Raw genomic sequence first — 19,335 nt, forward strand, 5'->3', positions numbered from 1 at the left:
CAGGAGCCATCTATCCCCTCACTTAACTACCCACAGTAACATCCTGTCTCTTCTGTGTAGAGCTTCAGAGTAGCTTGGATATGGGATATGCAAGTGCTGGGTGGGGCCAGACTGTTTGAAATAGCCTCAGGCATATCCTCTTTTCTCTTTTGCTGGGAAGTTGGTCAGAAGGGCATGCAGATGACAATAAACTGGTCTTGGCCCATGGAGGTACATTCTGGTCAGCTTAGGAATCCCTGAGCTTTTGTCTTTGGCCCTGGGCCTTGCCTCTGTCTGCTCACAGTTCCAGGTTCTCAGGACAGAGCTGTGATCACCAGGCTAGGGCTCCTCAGGATGGAGCTCGATGTACCCACCTTCCCTCTAACATGCCCTTGGATGCAGCTTCATGCTAACCTTCTGTTCTCTGGTTGCATCTGGCCAATGCAGAGCAGCTCTCTCTTCCATTCACCTGCTGTGCTCTGGGGAGTAGACAGTGCATCCCAGGGCCTGGAGACCCAAAGAGAACTGCTGACACAGCTAAGGTCACTGCAATCAGATGTCACCTCCTCATCTGTCTCAATCCAGGCTAACACTCTATGGCTCCAGTTTAGCACTTTAGCAAGAACCCTAATTAGGTAGGTCCTGTCCTATTGAAGGAGACTCAGGTGATGTAGACTCAGATGAAGACCATGGGTTCACTATTGTTCATCCATTCGTCCACCTCACCCCACCCATCTGGTCATCCATCCATTCCTCCCTCTCCCCCTCCTTTACTTTTCCATCCTTATCATCTTTTGAGCCCCTGTTGCTTTCCTGGATCCTGTGTGCTCAGCCACCCATTGGTCATGTTGGCTATGTTCCAAGTGCTGACCAACCGCCCCAGTTTCAGAGACAGAGATGGCAAGCCGGGAGGCCCTGTCACTGGGCACAGAGGCTGAACTGCCCAACAGCCTGCCGGGAGATGACCAGGATGAGTGCCTGATGCTTCCTGGGGAGCTTTGCCAGCATCTTTGCATCAACACTGTCGGCTCCTACCGCTGTGCCTGCTTCCCTGGATTCGAGCTGCAGGGTGATGGCCGTACCTGCCGCCCAGGTAAGCTGTAGGCAGCCCAGGAACAGGCTTGTCCTGCCAATGGAGGGCAGCCTTCCTAGGCTACCTCTCTTCCTTCTGTCCCTGTGTTGATGCTGGCAGAAGCCAGAGGAGGCTCCTAGCTCTGCTAATTCTGAAGACTGCCTGGAGCTCCCTTTGAAGACAGGCCTGGATCAGACACAGGCTTCAGAGACTCTCAACAGGCCTAGCTGTGTCTCCAGTACCAGGGATTTCTCCATGCCAGCTGTAGGCGTGGAGCTGTTTTCTAGTCTAGACACCCCCTATTTCTTTTTCTCTTCACTCTTTTGCCTTTTCTGGTAGCTGTGAGATAGCTCTTGCCCAAGGTGTGTCCGTACCCTGAGCCTCAGTATTCTCCCTTGTGAATGAGCAAGGGGGTGTCAGTGACATCATCAGTCAGTGCCTGGTGTGGTTGCCTGTGAGTGCCTAAGCCCTGGCAAAAGATGTGAGCCTGCCCCCTGCCGTATGCTCTACCTGTAATAGATGGAGGTGCCCCACAGTTGGACACTGCACGTGAGTCTGCACCGAGGTCTGCGTCTGCCCAGGTATCTCCCAACACTATCCCACTGCCTGTGCCACAGCCCAACACCTGCAAAGGTAAGTGGAAAGATGGCCCTTCTGCAGGGCTGAGCTGCAGGGGCCTGGGCTGTGTAGTGTGGTAGGCTCTGGGGCTGGGTGTGTGCAGGTTGGGCCAGGCTATCTGGTGCCTCTGCTTTGTGAAAGAGCCTGTCTGGTGATGACTGAGGATCAGGGGATTCTGGGTCTCTAGGTGACCCTGGTCAAGGAGGATCAGCTGCTCTGTCTCATTCCTGTAAAGTCAAGTCTTCATTCAGGAATGCTGGGAAGTCTCCCCATCCCGCCCTCTGCTTTTGTCCCTCACTGACCTCACTGGTACTCAAGGGATGGATTGACGTCTGAGTGGCGTGTGGGAGGAGCCCAAAATATTGTCCTCTGTGCCAGCTGGGACTGGAACCATTTACTGGGGACCCTGTGAAAAGTCTCAGGCCTGGAGCTCTCATTTTTTCACATTTCCGCCTCCCTGGGCCTGCAGTGGAAACCCCAACTCATCCCTCAGAGCTAGGGGATGAGCAATGTGGCCAGGGCCTATGTATTCTGATTCTGGGACTTTTTTCCTCAGACAATGGGCCCTGCCGTCAGGTGTGTCGTGTTGTTGGGGACACAGCTATGTGCTCCTGCTTCCCTGGCTACGCCATCATGGCAGATGGTGTGTCCTGTGAAGGTGAGTACTTTGGGGTTGCCCTCTAAGCTTTGCAGATATAATTGACCTGTGGTGAGAGCTTAGGGTAAGGGAGATGAGGACTTCAAACTCACCCCCTTCAGCTGTTGTGCCAGAGAACCCCAGCAGGGCACTGTGGGTGGTTCCCTCTGGTGTCACTGAGCCCTTGGTATTGTCCCTCTATGCTGCTCCAGAGCTCTGGGCTCCTGTCTGGCTGCTCTGCTGCTTTCTAAGGACTGAATACTTCCCAGAACTGAACTTGTACCCATGTCACTTGAAGGCCCACTGGACACAGATTCCTGGGAATTCTTCTTGCCCCCTAGATAACCTCATTAGGGGTCTGGATAAGCTTTGAACTTATATTCTAATCAGGGACCCATGCCAGATATGGACCATCCTCAACTCATTGCTCCCTGAGGGCTGGTGTGGTCTGCAAGGCTGAGCTTGCTTTGTGATCTCTGAGTTCATCCATGCTCCAGCCCGAGGTGGAGAAAGAGAGAAGGGAACAATGTGTCACTGTGTTGGAGGGCAGCATCCAGGAGTGACTCCACCACTCCCACCCCACGTGCCTACAGTGGGGAGAAGGGCCTCAGTCATGGAGGTGGAGTTGAGATTGGTGATGGTGAGCTTCCTCTGCTGTTCACAAACACATGAAGAGTGATGTTCACAAAGTCCGTCCCTGTTATCCCAGGGACCAGCATAGGTGAGGGTACGTCTCAGTGGAGCCACCGTGGATTAGGACCTCTCAGAGCACAGTATACAATGGGAACCGTGGTTCTGGCACCTACTGGTTGGCTTCCTCAGTGTGTTTTGTTTGAACTAGCTTGAGGGGGTCCTAGGACCTTACCCCCCTTGTCCTGGCAGAAGTAGGGTAAAGAAGAGTCAAGTCCAGGATATGTATGGCTCAGCCTCAGAAGACATGGTCTGAATATCTGAGTATAATGATCAAGTCTGTCCTAAAGGATGCCCACAGTCCTCTCTGAAGCTCAGATGCCAAGTCTAATCACTCTAGAGATTCTGTATGTGGATGTCACCCTCCAGTGAGTCACCTTCCAGAGAAGGCACTAAAGCACATAGTCTGGTGACAACTGACTGGCTTTTCTCTCTGATGGTGGAGACAACAGGCCCAGGGGATCATGGGTTCTTTGGGCTCTGGGGACTGAGAAAAGTATCTTGGTTCAGAAGTTTTCAGCTCTAACGCCTCTTGGGGACCTGCTGCTGGAGACCCAGTATCCTGCCTCTGCTGGCCACCCCTGGCGCACTCCAGCAGGAAGAGCAGAGGGGTACAGAGCAGAGGTTGCACAGGCACACCTGTGAGGAGTGTACAGCTCCCACACAGGAGGAGGCCTGCCTCTCTTTGTTCTCAGGAATAATCACAGGAATTCCCTGCTGGGACAGTCTGAGGATTTTAAAATTTTTTCCAGATTTGAGTTTCTGGAGAAACTTCATAAAGCTTCTCACGGAGTCCCTTGTGCCTAGCCCTTGGCCTGGCAGCCTCTAGAGACCCCCATCTCCTTCTGTGACTGCTGCTGGCCTGGACCCCAGAGCCCTTGAAATTTCAGACCCTTCTGTTGTGATTTCCTTGGTTGCTGCAGACTTGGGCATTACAGAACATGGGTTGGGGCAGCTTGCTGCCCGTGATTTACTGTGGGCTGGTTGCTTGCCCTCTCTGAGTAACTGGGCAGCAGGGGCAGCTCTAACATCTTTGAATTTTACAAGCTCAACTTGGGCCCAAGGTTCACCCATCCCCTGATAGGCACACGCAGGCTCTTTACCCCTCTCTCCCGCACACACAGGTTCTTTATCTCTCTCTCTCCCCAGATTCCCCTGGCAGCCACGTCTCTCTAACAGCCTTCTGTTTTTCCTCCCGTGGCTGTCATTAGACCAAGACGAGTGTTTGATGGGCACTCACGATTGTAGCTGGAAACAGTTCTGTGTGAACACCCTGGGATCCTTCTACTGTGTCAACCACACAGTGCTGTGTGCCGAGGGCTATATCCTCAACGCACATAGGAAGTGTGTGGGTAAGCTGGAGACCCTGCCTGTCGCCCATGTCACGGCTATCTGCTCTGCTCCACGCCAACCCACCACATAGTGCCACATGATCAAGGGCCTACCCTTTGCATGTGAGCTCCCACACAGCAGCCTGCCAAGCTCTGTGTCATACTCTTGTGTCCTGGTGTCTTGTCCCGCTTGTTCTCCGTGGCTGTATTCCCAGATATGCCCATGACTCAGAAAGCTAATGGGATATCTTAGGGATAGGTCAGAGACAGGAAGACCAGATGGATGTGGGCAGCAGGGCCATGTAGCAGTGTGGAGGCAGGGAGGCCTGGGCGGGAGGCCTGGGCAGGAGGCAGGACCCCAGTGGCTCTGGACCTTGTCTTTTCTCAGCTATTGGAGGCTGTTGACAGCTATGAGGATGGTGGTGCATGTGCAGTGTGCACATAGTCTGGGTTATGCAGCCTGTTACCTCGGCCACTTAGCTTGCCTGTAGATTTATCTGGAATCTCCCAAGAGGCGATTGTCCTGGTCCAGCTGACCCAGTTCAGCATCCATTTGCTCTGTGACCCTGAGCAAATGGCACTTTTCCCTCTGAGTATTTCTTTAATGGACAGGGAAGATGTGAGCCCTGTGTCAACCTGCACATGGCTGGGCCTCTTGTTTACCTATGCCTATATAGGCTGGGGCTGGGATTCTGGAGTTCCGTGGACAAGGAAAGACTCCATACTGTCTTGTGTCTGGGTTACTTGGTATTCTCACTGAGGAAAAAAGAAAAAATATGCCCTGGTTTCCTGTATCTCAGAGACAGCACTGAGTAGAGAAGTCAGGCAGACTGGCTGATGCAATGATAGGGAAATAGGCAAAGGGAGATTTCACTCTTGCCAACGGTACCCAGGCGCGGAGGAACATCTCCATCTTTTCCCAAGGATGGGCGGGACTTGGAGATGGGGAAAGCCACAATGCGGGAAGGAGACAGCTGGGACAAAGGTGTGGAGGTGGGAACAGGGCACACAGTGCTCAGGGCTTGTGGCCAGAGTCCTGTCTGTCTTGCCTGTGCTTGGGGACCATGTGCAGCCTGGACATGTCCTCTTCCTCCCCTGCGCTGCTGGGCAGCAGTGCTGGCCGACATGTTTGCCTAGCTGCACCCATGGTACAACATGGCCCTCCTGATGTGCTTGCCGGTGGTGGCAGCTCCTCCTGGGTGGGCTGGGTCTGTGTGTGTGCGCGCGCCCCTTCTCAGGATGTCCCTCCTACTTGCCACTCCCTGGTTTATCAGCTAAGACCTAGGCTGCAGGGTCCTTAGCAGCTGAAAGATGAGCCTAAGGACGAGAAAGCCAAGATGCATTCCATTCAGCAAGATTTATGAGCACGATCTGCATTTCTTCTCTCTTTATTCTGCACAAGCTATCAGTCTCTCTCCTCCTGCTGCTTCAAACAAACAGCGCTTGCGGGCTTGGGGGGGGGGTGTTCTCCAGGTGCTCTGCTCAGGTGCAGTGACTCAGCCAGGGGAGGAACAGGACCTGTGGGATGAAGTTTGGTCTCATAACCACTCTGAGCCCTAGTTTCCCCCTCCATGAAAGAGACATCTGCATCTGGAGGTCAGGTGCATTAGTCCCTAGGAGGAACTCTGGCAGGGTTTCCTGAGCTACCGAGGCCTAGAAGCTGGGGACAGCTTGATATGGCCTCTGCCAGGGCCCCCTTTGTGCTTTACCCTTAAGAAAGTTCCACAGCTGAGCTGGACTGTGGGGAGTAGGGATGGCACAGCCTCTGCTCTGAGGACTCTCCACAACTAGGAAGCAGGCAGTGAGAAAAGGCTGTGGCTCAGAGCAGGCGCCCTGGATTCCATCTTTGCTGGCTGCGTAGTAACTCAGTCCAGTGACATCCCTTTGGGGAGAGAGATCTCATCTGTGAAATGGCCACCCCTGTATTACAAGACAGTGAGTCTGATCAGTTCTTGTAGCTTCCTGACCGCCAGGGATCCTCTGTGAGTGGTGGCTCTTGTCATTCAATACTCTGAGGCCTCTTAGCAGTGGGAAACTTCTAGCGTCCTGGGCGCCCGCCTCCCTGTGGCTATCCAACTGTACATCAGATGTCCCTGTGGTGCCTGATCATACCTCCATGGCAAGCTTGACTTAAAACTGTCCCTTCCTTATCCCCATTCCTGTCTATGCCATCTCTGCCTGGAAGGGTCTCTTCCCCTAGTCCCACTTTCCTACCTGGTCCCCTAGTCATTGTCATAGATTCAACTCGAATGTTACTACCCCTGAGAAGCAGCTGGCATTGGAGTACCAGGGCAGACAGCCCTCTGATCTAAGCCCCAGGAACCCCTCTTCATCTGTGTCTCTACCCGCCTGCCTTGACCCAGCCATCAGGGTCAGAGGCTGTGATGACCCACTGTGTGGCACAGGAACATGGCGGAGAATAAGCACTGGCCAGTATAGCACTAGCAAGTAGGCTGTGCCTAGTACCATTACCTGCTAGGTATAGGCAAGGGAGGCGGGGCTGGGTGGAGCCTGGAAGGGTCCTTAGCCCTAGGCTGGAGACAACTACGGGTGGTGATCTCTGCTTCCTTTTGCCTCAATCTCCCCACTCCCAACTGCTTATCCCTAGAGTGTCCCAGTGCCAGTCCTTGGCCTCTTTTTCATGTACCTATTCCCTCAAGTAGCCTCTCCCCTCAGCTCCTTCAGTAAGGCCAGAGGTAGGTCATTAGCTGCCTGAGAACTCTGGGACTTTCCTCAGCACACCTGCTCCCGCAGGCCACCCATCCCAGGTGCTGGCATCTATCTAGCTGCTCGGCCCAGAGCTTTTCTGATCTCCTGGTACTGTCACCTCCCCCCTCTGCCATCTGTGGGTCTGGCTGCTTCTCCTCTCTCCCAGCGTACCAGACACCATCCCCTCTGTGGATAAACGACATCTCCTCCTAGTCTGCTCACCAGCTCCAACCAGGGTGCCCTCACTCCTATACAGGAACCATCTATGGCTCCCACCCTCTCCTTGATGTAACCTTGTCTGTTTACATTTTCTTCTCTCTCCTACAGCCACACCTGCCTCTCGGTTAGTCCTGAACCTGCCTGGGCTGTCATATACCTGTTCCTTCTGCCTGGACTGTCAGAGCGGCTCCTGCTGTCACCTCTTCACCTTCCTACTCAGATGTCCATCTTCTGACAGTGCTCCTCATCCCTGCCTTATACTTGCTTGCCCTGTCTCTGCCTCAGCCCACCTTCCTCCTGCTGTGGTCCCCATAGTCCCTTTTGAGCAACCTCATTGTATATGCAAGCATCTCCAAGCATCTGCTCCAAGGGTGGGCATTTCTGTCTTGTTCACTCACCCATCCCTCTTGCCAAGATCCCTGCTTGGCACACAGAGGGGTGTGATAAATCTTTGTTGAATGAAGGGATACTTGGATAAGGGGACATCAGCTTTGTGCTTCTCCCTGCTTGGTGAGTACCTGAGGTCAGAGCCTGGTGCTTTCGGTCTCCCGGTGCCTGGTGTGCTAGGCCTATGTACCTGGAGCCCCTGCAGGCCCTGACAGCTGCCTCAATCTCCACACAGACATCAATGAGTGTGTGACAGACCTGCACACGTGCGCCCGGGCCGAGCACTGTGTGAACACGCCAGGCTCCTTCCAGTGCTACAAGGCACTCACCTGTGAGCCGGGCTACGTCCTCACGGATGGCGAATGCACAGGTAAGAAAATGCTGAACCTCACATCTGCTCCCTAGGCTAACTGCGCCCCAGAGATGTCCCTACCCCTGCCCTGTCTTTTGCCTCCACATTCCTTGGGGTGGGGGTGTTTAGGGTGGGGGGGGTTCTGAGGCTAGGGGTGAGAGCTGGGACAAGGGCAGTCCTGGCCTTCCTACCACCTGCTTGTCATTGCTATGCTAATCATTCTCATGGCCTCAGTTTCCCCATTTGAACACTAAAGTGGAGCCCTATGGAGGATTGTTCATATCTCTTTCACTAGAAAATTCTAGTTTCTAATAAGAAGGATTTTTTTCAGTGTCTTAAGTATTTCTTAAGCTTCTTTTAATGCCAGGTAGGGTTCTGGGTACCAGCAGCACTGGTGTGAGGTAATCTTTCTGTGACCTTGTGGTAGAAGATGTGAGGAATACAGAGACGGTGGAGCAATGGTGGGAGGTGGAAGGATGTGTCTCCCATGTGTGTCTAGAAAGGCTCTCAGGAAAGTGACAGTGTAGCCGAGACATAGACAATGGGAGGCTACCTGGAAAGGTGTTGTGGGTGTAGGGAACAGCAAGCACAGAGGCCTATGATATGGAGGAAGGATAGTGGCAAGGGCCTTCAGTGTGAGCCTCTGTGCTCTGTGACAAGTGTGACTTGACCTTGGGATACAGTCTCTCACAAACTTTTCTTGTCTGTTCCTCACCAGTGTGGTGTGATGGGTGGTAGGGAGTCAGACTGCTTGGCATTCTGTAGCAATGGAAGCTTGCCTGTGCCTCAGTTTCCTCCTCCATAAAATAGGCCAGTCCTAGGATGTACTCTGTGTTGTTGTGAGAATGGGGTAAATTTAATCACTTCGAGTGCTTTGAATAGTGGCAGGGAACATGGAGAAGTCTGGGGCATGTGATTATGTCATTTTTACTCCTGGGACATGGGCCTCCCCAGTGACTCCACTCTGCCACCTTACTGGGATGCAGTCCTTTGTGGCTACTGAGATTACAATGGTGTGAAACTGGGAAGTGTGGCAGGGCTGTTGGCTATGAGGGTGGGGCCTCCTGCCTCCCACCTCTGGCTGTGAGGGCAGGGTCTCCTGCCTCCTGCCCCCTGCCCCTGATACCCAACCTCTGTGTGGCAGATGTGGATGAGTGTGTGACGGGCACACACAACTGCCAAGCAGGCTTCTCGTGCCAGAACACCAAGGGCTCCTTCTACTGCCAGGCCCGGCAGCGCTGCATGGATGGCTTCTTGCAGGACCCCGAGGGCAACTGCGTGGGTAAGCAGGCTGTGGGCTGTGGCTCCTGGGGCCTTGTGGGCTTTAGAGCCCTGGTGGGTCTAGGTTGTTCCCTTCTCCCAGCCTCAATGTCTCTGCCCACTGAGTGGGTATGTGCAGAATGGTAGCTGCGTTCCTCACCTTGGAACTGTTTCTCGCAGGGCCTCAGTTTACCTACCCGTGGGACCAAACTAAAAGAATACACAGATCATGTGTTTTGACCCAGCTGACAGAAAGAACTGTCTGGGATACAGTGTCACAGAGTTCCTGACCCAAGTGAAACCCACAGTTGCCTTCACTGTCCAGGACCACTGTGAGGCTCTCTAGATTAAGCTCCATGTCCATATGGTTGAGACATGCAGGGTGACAGATGCTGGCCTCATTGTTCCGAGAACATCTGAGACATCACTCACTCCTTCTAAACAGCCAGGGCATACCATGCATGTCCCTACAGCTTCTGACTTGTCTTCTGCCAGAACACAGGGGCAGCAGAGAGGACAGTGGCACAGAGAGGCAAAGGGCTGGCAGCATTTCCTGAGTACCTACTATGCTCCAGGATTCTAGACGGGGGCAGCCATAGTGTTGGCTGAACTGTTTAGTGGGGAGACCAGTAGGCAGCCATGTTCATAAAACACCAGGAATTCATTTATACTTTGATTAATAATAACAACAACAACAACAACAACAAAACCATGATCAGCCTTGCCTTCCCCTTGCTTTAGCCGTTCCATTGGACAGATGTGTACAGAGTGTAGTTAGACTGTAGTCAGCCCACTGGCTGTGACTTCTGGAGGTGGGACTTTCAAGTGCCAGGGTTCAAGGGTGGTATAGTCTAGGCTTAAAGCCCAGAGCTGGCCAGATGAGTGGAGGAGGGCCAAGCCGGGCTTCCCATCACCTTGTCGCTTCTGCAGACATCAACGAATGCACATCGTTACTGGAGCCTTGCCGCTCAGGATTCAGCTGCATCAACACAGTGGGCTCCTACACCTGTCAGAGGAACCCACTGGTCTGCAGCCGTGGTTACCATGCTAACGAGGAGGGCTCTGAATGTGTGGGTAAGGTTGAAACCTCCCCATCTACCTCTCTGCCCAAGAGGCCCTGTAGAGGGGCCGTCCAGACTTCAGGGTGTCCTGCTTGCCTAACCCACAGATGTGAATGAGTGTGAGACAGGTGTGCACCGCTGTGGTGAGGGCCAACTGTGCCACAACCTCCCTGGATCCTACCACTGTGACTGCAAGCCTGGCTTCCAGAGGGATGCATTCGGCAGAACCTGCATTGGTAAGAGATACTGGGGTCTGGGATCCCCTGAGAACAATGAACCTGCCCTTCTGTACCAGCTCTCTGGCCTGGACCTCCCCAGATGTCTGTCTTCAAGCTACCCACTCTCCTCTTGGTTAAGATTCCATTCTATAGCCCGCTCACTGCCTTGTCCTCCTGTGCCTCTGTACCCTCTGGTACATTCCCTGCTGGCTGCCCACTCTGTGTCTGCTGCTCATCTTCTCCCCTGCAGATGTGAACGAATGCTGGGTCTCGCCGGGCCGCCTGTGCCAGCACACATGTGAGAACACACCGGGCTCTTACCGCTGCTCCTGCGCTGCTGGCTTCCTTTTGGCCGCAGATGGCAAGCATTGTGAAGGTACTGGCTACCCTGACTTCTGACCCCTGGCTTCTGACCCCATGTACCTAGCTCCCACTTGGACAGGCAACCTCTGATTCCTGCTGTGATCATAGGGATTTTGTTGCCAAGATGGCACAGGGCAACCATGAGAGCTCAGGAGCTGTGAGGACGCAAGGGTCACATGGTTCCCATGGACGATGCCATCAGGCAATAAGGCCCAGGGCAGTTTAATTTATCTGGCTTTTCAGAAACCAGGAATTTCACTGTGTATGTAAAATCAGCTGCTATGTAGACATGGCTGATGGTGTAAGCCTCAGAGTACACACTGAGATAAACCAAGTGTGGCACAGGCTGGGGTTCAAGTCCGTGATGAGCCTGTAGCTGGGGAAGAGACATCACGGTGTTTCCATAGATGCTTAGTTCCCTAGTGCAGCTGGCTCAGGTCCACTGGGGAAGAGGGCCATGCTGTGGCTCAGTGGGAAGCTGAGCTCCAATCGAGAGACCATGGCATCTCTGGCCCCAATTTCTTAACATTGTCTTCCTTACTCTCCTCCAAGTGGGACCAATCTGCTGAGACCTCGGTAGGACTCCCAGTCCTTTGGCCTTGGGGGTGTGTGTGGGAGGGGTTGGCTATAGTAAGATACTGGGATAGTCACTCTTACCCACTAGTGTCATTATACTGTGGGGATGCCTCATACCAGATTGGATGTGGGCAACTCAGAGCAGACAGGGTCTCTACCCCCCAGCATTCTGCCTAGGCACAATTCTTATGTTCACCTCTGTGCTCCCACTGGCTGCATGTTGGAGACCTGGGGGTGAATTGAGCATGGATTCTGACAGCCAGATGCTCAGCACAGCAGAGTGGACCTCCTACCTCAGGACCTTTGCATGTGCTGTGCAAAGAGCCTCTTTCTTTCCTAGATGGCCACATGGCTCTCTCCCTCCAATTACATCCTCCCTGACCCCTTTACCTACGACTGCAGCCCACGTGAGACCTCTGTGAGACGCCCCTTTCTGTTGTTCTGATGTGCCTTCTCCACGCCTCTTGGCATACTTAGGCATGCTGACCATCTTGTTTACCAGTCCCTCCCCTCCCCTCTTCTCTCCACATGTGAGCTAGCTCTTCCAGGTGAAGATATTGTCTTCCTTCTTCATGGTCATTTCCCCAAGTGTAGGCCCGGCACAGTCTAATCGGAAATGGCTCAGCGGGCAGATGCTCTGAGGAAGCCATGAACTAGCTCTCCTTTCTTCACCCTACACCAGCTCCTGTACCCTCCCCCACCTCAGCACAATATCAGCTTTTGGTGGCCTATTTTGTACCTAAGTGATTCAAGAGCTCCAGTAGTTGTGTGTGTTCCCAGCAGGGTAGCACCAGGCTCTGCCTTGCTTTGTCTTGGGGCCAGAAAACTTGCCCTTGCTGAGTGTCCTGCCCGACCCCACCTTCTTCAAAGGGTGGCCGAAAGGAAAGTCTTTCCAAACAAGGATACTGGTGAGCCAGCCCAGTCTAGTATACAGTCTGGGAGGACTCACTATGATGAAGACCCTGTTCCCACAGATGTGAACGAGTGCGAAACTCGGCGCTGCAGCCAGGAATGTGCCAACATCTACGGCTCCTACCAGTGCTACTGCCGCCAGGGCTATCAACTGGCAGAGGATGGGCACACCTGCACAGGTGAGCTCCTCCCAGGACTCACATGAAGAAGGGGGCTCCTTCCCCATATGCCGGGATCCCAGGGGATTTAGTGTGGGGGTCTGAGTTCGTATCCCAGTCCACTGTTTACTTGCTGTGAGACCTTGGGTCTCTCCACTCCGACCTCAAGTTCCTTCTCTGCCAAGTGAGATGATACTCTGATCTCAACAGGAGTACATCACCCAAGTCGGGCTGGCACCTAAACAGCCCTTGGATGGTGCTGTCATTAGTGGTGCATAGTCCTGGGAGGCCCATTCCCACTCTACTCTCCATCTCCTATGTGGCTTTGAGTGATTCACTCCTACCCCCGGAGCCTTCATGTCTTCCCTTGTTAATGGTTCCTGGGCTTCCTGGCTGTGCCTGTGGATGGGTGAGGCTCACCAGCTGACCCTTTCTGACAGACATCGATGAGTGTGCACAGGGCGCTGGCATTCTCTGTACCTTCCGCTGTGTCAACGTGCCCGGGAGCTACCAGTGTGCATGCCCAGAGCAGGGATACACAATGATGGCCAACGGGAGGTCCTGCAAGGGTGAGTGACAGCCTTTACTCCGCCAGATGCAGTCAGGCAGCTCCATGTATGTCTCGGGCACAGTGAACTGCCTCGGGCTTCGAGCTTAGCATTAAGCCCATGTGTTCAGAACAACTGTACTCAGGGCAATAGTCTCTGTGTCCAGGCCTGGGATGAGGAAGGTGATGGGCTTTCTGCCATTCAGGCCTGCATAGAATCTTCCAGGCTTGGTCTTGAATCTGTACCCCACCCTGGTGTGAGGAGGTAGGGGACTCTCTATGAACATACGAGGAGAACCTCCGAGATCTGAGCTGCTGTCCTCAAATCTCTGCCAAATTGTCCAGGGTCCTATTGGGACAGGAAAGTGTGCTGTCCAAGGTCGAGTATAAGAAAGGAGTCCTGGGGAGGCCAACACTAGCCTGGTGCAGGTTGATATTCCCCTGCCACAGTTATGCAGGTCAGGAAGTGGGGGAGGTGGCTCCTGGCACTGGGGACACAAGCCCTAGCTTCAGTAGCTTGTCAGATTTGCTATAGAGGAGACAGTCCCAGGATGGACCACATCTGTAACTTTGACTGTTCCTCTGAGCTGGATTCTAAGCTATGATTCTAAGGGACCTGGCCAGTCAGCAAGGCAAGGTGGGTGTGGGAGGGACCTTGACTCCCCCTCAGGAGAAGTTTGGAACTTGGAGCCTGGGTGGCCTTGTACAGTGAGCAGAGCTGTGGGTCTTGATGGCTAGCTCTCCCCGGCCCTGTGTGTCTTGAAAGAAAAGTGCGTTGGGTCTGGATAGGGCAGGCAGACAGCACTGCATTCAGGTCGGTGGCTGTGGCTGTGGCTGCTGGCAGTTAGCTCCGCATCTCAGGCTGTGGTGGAGCTTGGTATGCAGTGGACGATCATGAACTTTATTCTGAGAAGCCAGCAGAGCCAAGACCCTGCTGCTATGTGCCATGTTGAGATGGAGCGGATGGCTCTGTACGGTAGTGAGCTGTGCTCTTAGGCCACACAGCTGCCCAGGACCCAGGCTTCCAGTGTTGGTGGGAGTGGTTCAGGCTGGGTTCCTAGGCCAGGAGGAGTCTCTTAACAGCTTTACTCTTCCCCTTCCAGACCTGGATGAGTGTGCACTGGGCACCCACAACTGCTCTGAGGCTGAGACCTGCCACAACATCCAGGGTAGTTTCCGCTGCCTGCGCTTTGATTGTCCACCAAACTATGTCCGTGTCTCAGAAACGTGAGTGCCTTTAGGCCTGGTGTGATCCGGGCCCTTTACTGCCTCTGTGCCACAGGCTAAGAGTCAGGTGGTCCCTGCCATGGACCTACCCTCCTACCCTTTCCCATAAAGTGCTATGAAAAGAAATAGAGAACTGTCCATGCTAAAACGAGGGCTGTCACCTCAAAGGGAGAAAGTTCGGTCTACCGCCAGATATGAATGACCACAGCCCAGGAACATGGATTCAGGCCGACTCAAATAGCATGTCCATGAAAACAGTTTTATGAAGTTTCTAGGGTAACAAAACAAAGATTTATAAATGAACACACTTAAAAAAAACACTGGTGGACACATGCAGGTTATATAAACTGGGGAAATCTCTTGGCTATTGTTGGGTAACATTCTTAACCTTTGGGTTAGTGGAAGCTAGGAGTCTATTTGTGCATTCCCAAAGGATTTACCTAATAACACATGCAGATCACACACAGAGATGGGTACTGGGAATTGAAGATAGCTTAAGATAATCGAACTACAGGACCTGTAACATTCCAACTCTTCAGAGTCATAACCAGTTAGTCAGCTTTGTAGACTCTTTTACTCAGACCTAGTATTTGCTGGGAACTACACACACACACACACACACACACCCCACATGCATTACATACTGTGTAACAAACTCCCAGCATTACCATAATTACCATATATGCTCATTATGTCCTGGGGGTTTCTGGGGACCAGCAGCCACATCAGCTTCACCAGTATAGCATCATGGGACAGCTGCCATGTCTGGGCCTCTTGAGCCCACCATGAAACTATGCCTGTCCCTGCCCGATCATCTGGCTGCTGGCCTGCATTTGCAAGGTCTGGCCAGGCAACCAGTCATCAGGTTGTGGATTGAGGCCTTAAGGTTGTCTGACCCTTTGGCCAGCTCACTCCTCAGCCTCTCCAAGGGCTACCTGGGCTGTGGCTTCCCTTGCGCAGGATGTCAGATGTGTGAGATGAAGTACTTAAAGGGACTTTAACTCGGAAGTGAGAGCATCCTAGTGCTGCAACGGGAGACAGGTTGGGTGTGGCGGCCAACAGGCTGTGTTGGGCAGGGCGCTGTGATGGAAGAGGGAAGGGGAAGAAAGGAAAGAACAAGTATGGATGAAAAGAGCTGCTGACAGGCCTGCTGGGACCTTGTGCCAGGCATGTCAGCCACACCCTCACAGGAGACCATCTCACAGCTGTGGGAATGAGGCCCAGAGGGATAAAGTAACTTATTTGTGGCTGCTGGATTCCTCTGAGTAGAGCTCACATTTGCTCCCTGGTCCACTGGTGCCTGATCCAGCTGCTGGGGTCTGTCTCGCATCTGGGATGGGAGTGAGGGTCCCCAGCCACTGACCAAGCATCTTTCCCTCACAGGAAGTGCGAGCGCACCACATGCCAGGATATCGCAGAATGCCAAACCTCACCAGCTCGCATCACGCACTACCAGCTCAATTTCCAGACAGGCCTCCTGGTACCTGCGCATATCTTCCGCATCGGCCCTGCTCCTGCCTTTGCTGGGGACACCATCTCCCTGACCATCACCAAGGGCAATGAAGATGGCTACTTCGTCACACGCAGACTCAATGCCTACACTGGTGTGGTATCCCTGCAGCGGTCTGTTCTGGAGCCCCGGGACTTTGCCCTGGATGTAGAGATGAAGCTGTGGCGCCAGGGCTCTGTCACTACCTTCCTGGCCAAGATGTACATCTTCTTCACCACTTTTGCCCCATGAGGGGACATGTCAGGCAATCCCTCCAGGTGGCACCTGGGCCATGGGCAGCTGTGCCACTCCTAAGTGGCTTTTTGCTGTGACTCTGTAACTTAACTTAATCATGCTGACCTGGTTGGTCCTGAGGGAGGGAGATGCACCCTAACAGGCACTGAGTACAGGCCAAGGTCACTCGAGGCTGGATGATGACCTGTAAACTGGAAAAAGCCATAGGGGGCTTCTGAACTCTACTCCTCAACTATGGCTAAAGCTGCCATTCCATTCCTGCTCCCACTGTGTTCCTCAATTTAAAAAAAAAAACAATCAGCTGTGCATGGTGGCACAGACCTTTAATCCCAGCACTGGGGAGGCAGAGGTAGGCAGATCTTAGTGAGTTCCGGGCCAGCCTGGTCTACAGTGGGAGTTCTAACCAGTCAGAGCTACATAGAGAGACCCTGTCTTAAAAAGGATAAAAGAAAAAAATCATTTTAAAAGGTTTTTTTGCTATTGTTTAATGATAAGAATAGTACATATACATTATTAAAAAATGATCAAATAGCACAGAAAAGTTATTCAGCCTCTTTGACTTCTTTCTTTTGTGAAACACTGAAGATTGACATCGGTCCTGGAATGTCATAGGGTCCCCAGCCTAACAGATAAGCTCAGAGTAAGAGCCACGGGTCAACTACCTGGCTTTTTCTATTATAGTCCCTGCCTCTTCTCCTGCCTGCACTTGCTCCCCCCTACTCCCTTCTCCCAGATGTGGACTGGAGCTACTTGGTGGGTCACCATGGGTGTGGTGGTGGCAGGTCTGGAGTGGATGTGGGCGGAACTGAAGGAGACACGTTTTCTTTGAGCTTGTGCAAATTTCAGCTCTGTTGGGTGTCAGTTAACGAGGCAGCTATGAGAATGTGGGAAACTGAGGCCCCTAGAGCAGAGGGGAATACCTAAGGTCTACTGTGAGGATCAGAGTGGGCATGCCCACATGGCTGCCCTCAGTGACCTCTGAGACAGATTCCTGTGAGCAGTCTGGAACAGTTACATGTGGCAAGCAGCAGCTAGTATATTAAGTGTGGTAGGAAGCTGGACTGGACTGAGCAGGTCTGCAATCCCAACTACTTGGGACACTGAAGCAGGAGGATTGATAGTTAATGGTACTCTGTCCCAAAGAGTTACAAAAGACAGGTGGTGGGGGGCTGAGGATGTAGCTTAGCGGTAGAGGGTTTGCTTGGTACGCGTAGGCATCACACGAGGAAAGCCAAATGATGGGGACAGAGTAGACCCAGCTGAACGCTTCACACATGCTAGCAGCATTGTCGGTGTCTATGCACACAAGAGTCTGTGCCACCAGCTCTGGCTGGGAAAAGAATATTCTTTCTTACTGTGAATAGTGGGCAGAACCCAAGGAGTGGCTGCTGGGGACAGTGGCACAGAGCCCTCAGTGACTGGGCATTCCTCAAGACACATTTACAAACCACATTTGGATGTAAATTCTTCTGTTTTTTAAGCTGTGATGGAAACTTAAAAAAAACAAGCAAGCAAACAAACAAAAGTCAGGTGTGAGGGTCAGCAAGATGGCTCAGTGGGAAAAGGCGCCTGCCACTAGGCCTGATGGCCTGGCTTCAGTTCCCAGGGCTCACATGGTGGAAGAAGAGAATGGACTTCCACAAGTTGTTCTTTGACATTCCTCTGCACCATATGTGCTCTGTTATATACACAGACGTGCATGCCAACATGCATGTGCACATGCGTGAGTGCTCGCACAGCCCACCTGCGTGTGCATGCTCTCTCTCTCTCTCTCTCTCTCTCTCTCTCTCTCTCTCTCACACACACACACACACACCCCACAAACACTTTCTAAACAATTTTTTAAAGAGGAAAACAATAAGCATGGGAGCTGGAGAGATGACTTATGTAACCCTTAACCATAAGTAGTGGTCTAGCTCACTACTCTAACAGAGGACTCAGGTTTGGTTACTAGCACCCACATGGCAGCTCACAACCATCTGGAACTCCAGTTCCAGGGGATCTGACACCTTCTTGTGGCCCCTGTGGGCACCAGACACACATGTGGTGCACATGCACACATGCAGGTAAAGCACATACACACACAAGAAAGAATAAATAAATCTTAAGGAAAGAGAACAAAACAGACACAGGCCAAGCAAACCCTGGTACCACAGCTCTCTTGAAAGGTCATTACCAGTGGCTTTTTCTCCGCCCGCCCTTCTCCTCACTTTCCCCCCTCCTCAGGCGTGTAACAGAAGTTGCTTCCTTGCCACTGGCCTACCCCTCACCTCTAGTTTCTCTGGCCTTCAGATTCCCAGAGCGAGCAGTTCTGTTGTGATAGCCATCTGCAGGGATAGATGGAGCTCCATTGATAAACACATCAGAGGTCAGAGCAGCTGCCCCTGCTCCCACATAACCTGGGCTATCCTGCCAGACCACGGCTACTCCCCCTGCATCTTCTGCATTAGACCACTAGGATTCTTTTGGAGCGTTGTCCCTGCTGCCTCCAGCAGCATTTCCCATGGGGAACATGCACCCTAGGAGTGCTTGACTGCAAGCTGGTCAGCAATTGGTCTCAAGTCATGCTTCCAGGCAGTCTCTGTGGCTCCCATTTCACAGCTCCAGTTGCTGAAGCATTCCCCATCTTACTGGCCATCCATCTCCCCCTCCACACACACACACACACACACACACACACACACACACACACACTACATTTCAGGAGAAGCAAGAGTTTCACCCTTCATAGTGGTTCAAGCTCTCTAGCCGCAACTGAATTGCTCTACTGACTCCCATCCACTAGGTGTGACTGAGTCCCCCTGGTCCAGAAGAACCCCATGAGGGCTTCTTGCCCTTTCTACAGGTTGTCTGAGGAGAGTTCTTCCCAGCCCTGGCCATTTCCTCATGTACATGTGGCTTTGGGTTACCAGGCTTTCTCTCAGGCTTATCTTTATGAAACTGTGTGACCATGGCTTTAGGGAACTCAGGTCAGACTTCTCATGATCATTATAAGGCCTCTAGCTTGAAAAGAAAAGAAAAGAAAAGAATATATATTATTACTTTATTTATTTAAACAGAAGTGGGTTTGATTCTAGTATCTTGTGCATGCAAGGCAAGAATTCCACCATTAAGTTATTTCCCCTTTTCTCTTTAAACCTCAGATTAGGCATCTCTAAGTTGCCTAGATGGGCTTTGAATTTGACATCCTTCTGTCTCAGACCCTTGAGTTGTAGCCCGCGCGGTCCTCTCGCCGGGAAGAAGACACGCGGACACACTAGGTTCCTTCTGCAGCA

General features: G+C 52.6%; 1 protein-coding gene across 2 annotated transcripts in view; it reads left to right on the forward strand.

The window, feature by feature from the left end:
* Fbln2 (fibulin 2) overlaps positions 1-16,605 on the forward strand; it is a 59,569-nt gene extending 42,964 nt beyond the window's left edge. Inside the window, exons 6-18 of one of the 2 annotated variants that reach the window (XM_031382580.1) lie at positions 863-1,072; positions 1,571-1,684; positions 2,226-2,327; positions 4,208-4,348; positions 7,878-8,012; positions 9,139-9,276; positions 10,185-10,328; positions 10,423-10,551; positions 10,784-10,909; positions 12,447-12,563; positions 12,983-13,111; positions 14,193-14,316; positions 15,700-16,605. In XM_031382580.1, coding sequence (XP_031238440.1) covers positions 863-1,072; positions 1,571-1,684; positions 2,226-2,327; positions 4,208-4,348; positions 7,878-8,012; positions 9,139-9,276; positions 10,185-10,328; positions 10,423-10,551; positions 10,784-10,909; positions 12,447-12,563; positions 12,983-13,111; positions 14,193-14,316; positions 15,700-16,057 — 1,967 coding nt within the window. In that variant the 3' untranslated portion in view covers positions 16,058-16,605. The remainder of the gene's footprint in view (positions 1-862; positions 1,073-1,570; positions 1,685-2,225; positions 2,328-4,207; positions 4,349-7,877; positions 8,013-9,138; positions 9,277-10,184; positions 10,329-10,422; positions 10,552-10,783; positions 10,910-12,446; positions 12,564-12,982; positions 13,112-14,192; positions 14,317-15,699) is intronic. The other variant, XM_031382581.1, reaches the window with a different exon arrangement.
* The last annotated feature ends 2,730 nt before the right edge of the window (positions 16,606-19,335 follow it).

The sequence above is a fragment of the Mastomys coucha genome, unplaced genomic scaffold, assembly GCF_008632895.1.
Source record: "Mastomys coucha isolate ucsf_1 unplaced genomic scaffold, UCSF_Mcou_1 pScaffold20, whole genome shotgun sequence".
NCBI lineage: Eukaryota > Metazoa > Chordata > Mammalia > Rodentia > Muridae > Mastomys > Mastomys coucha.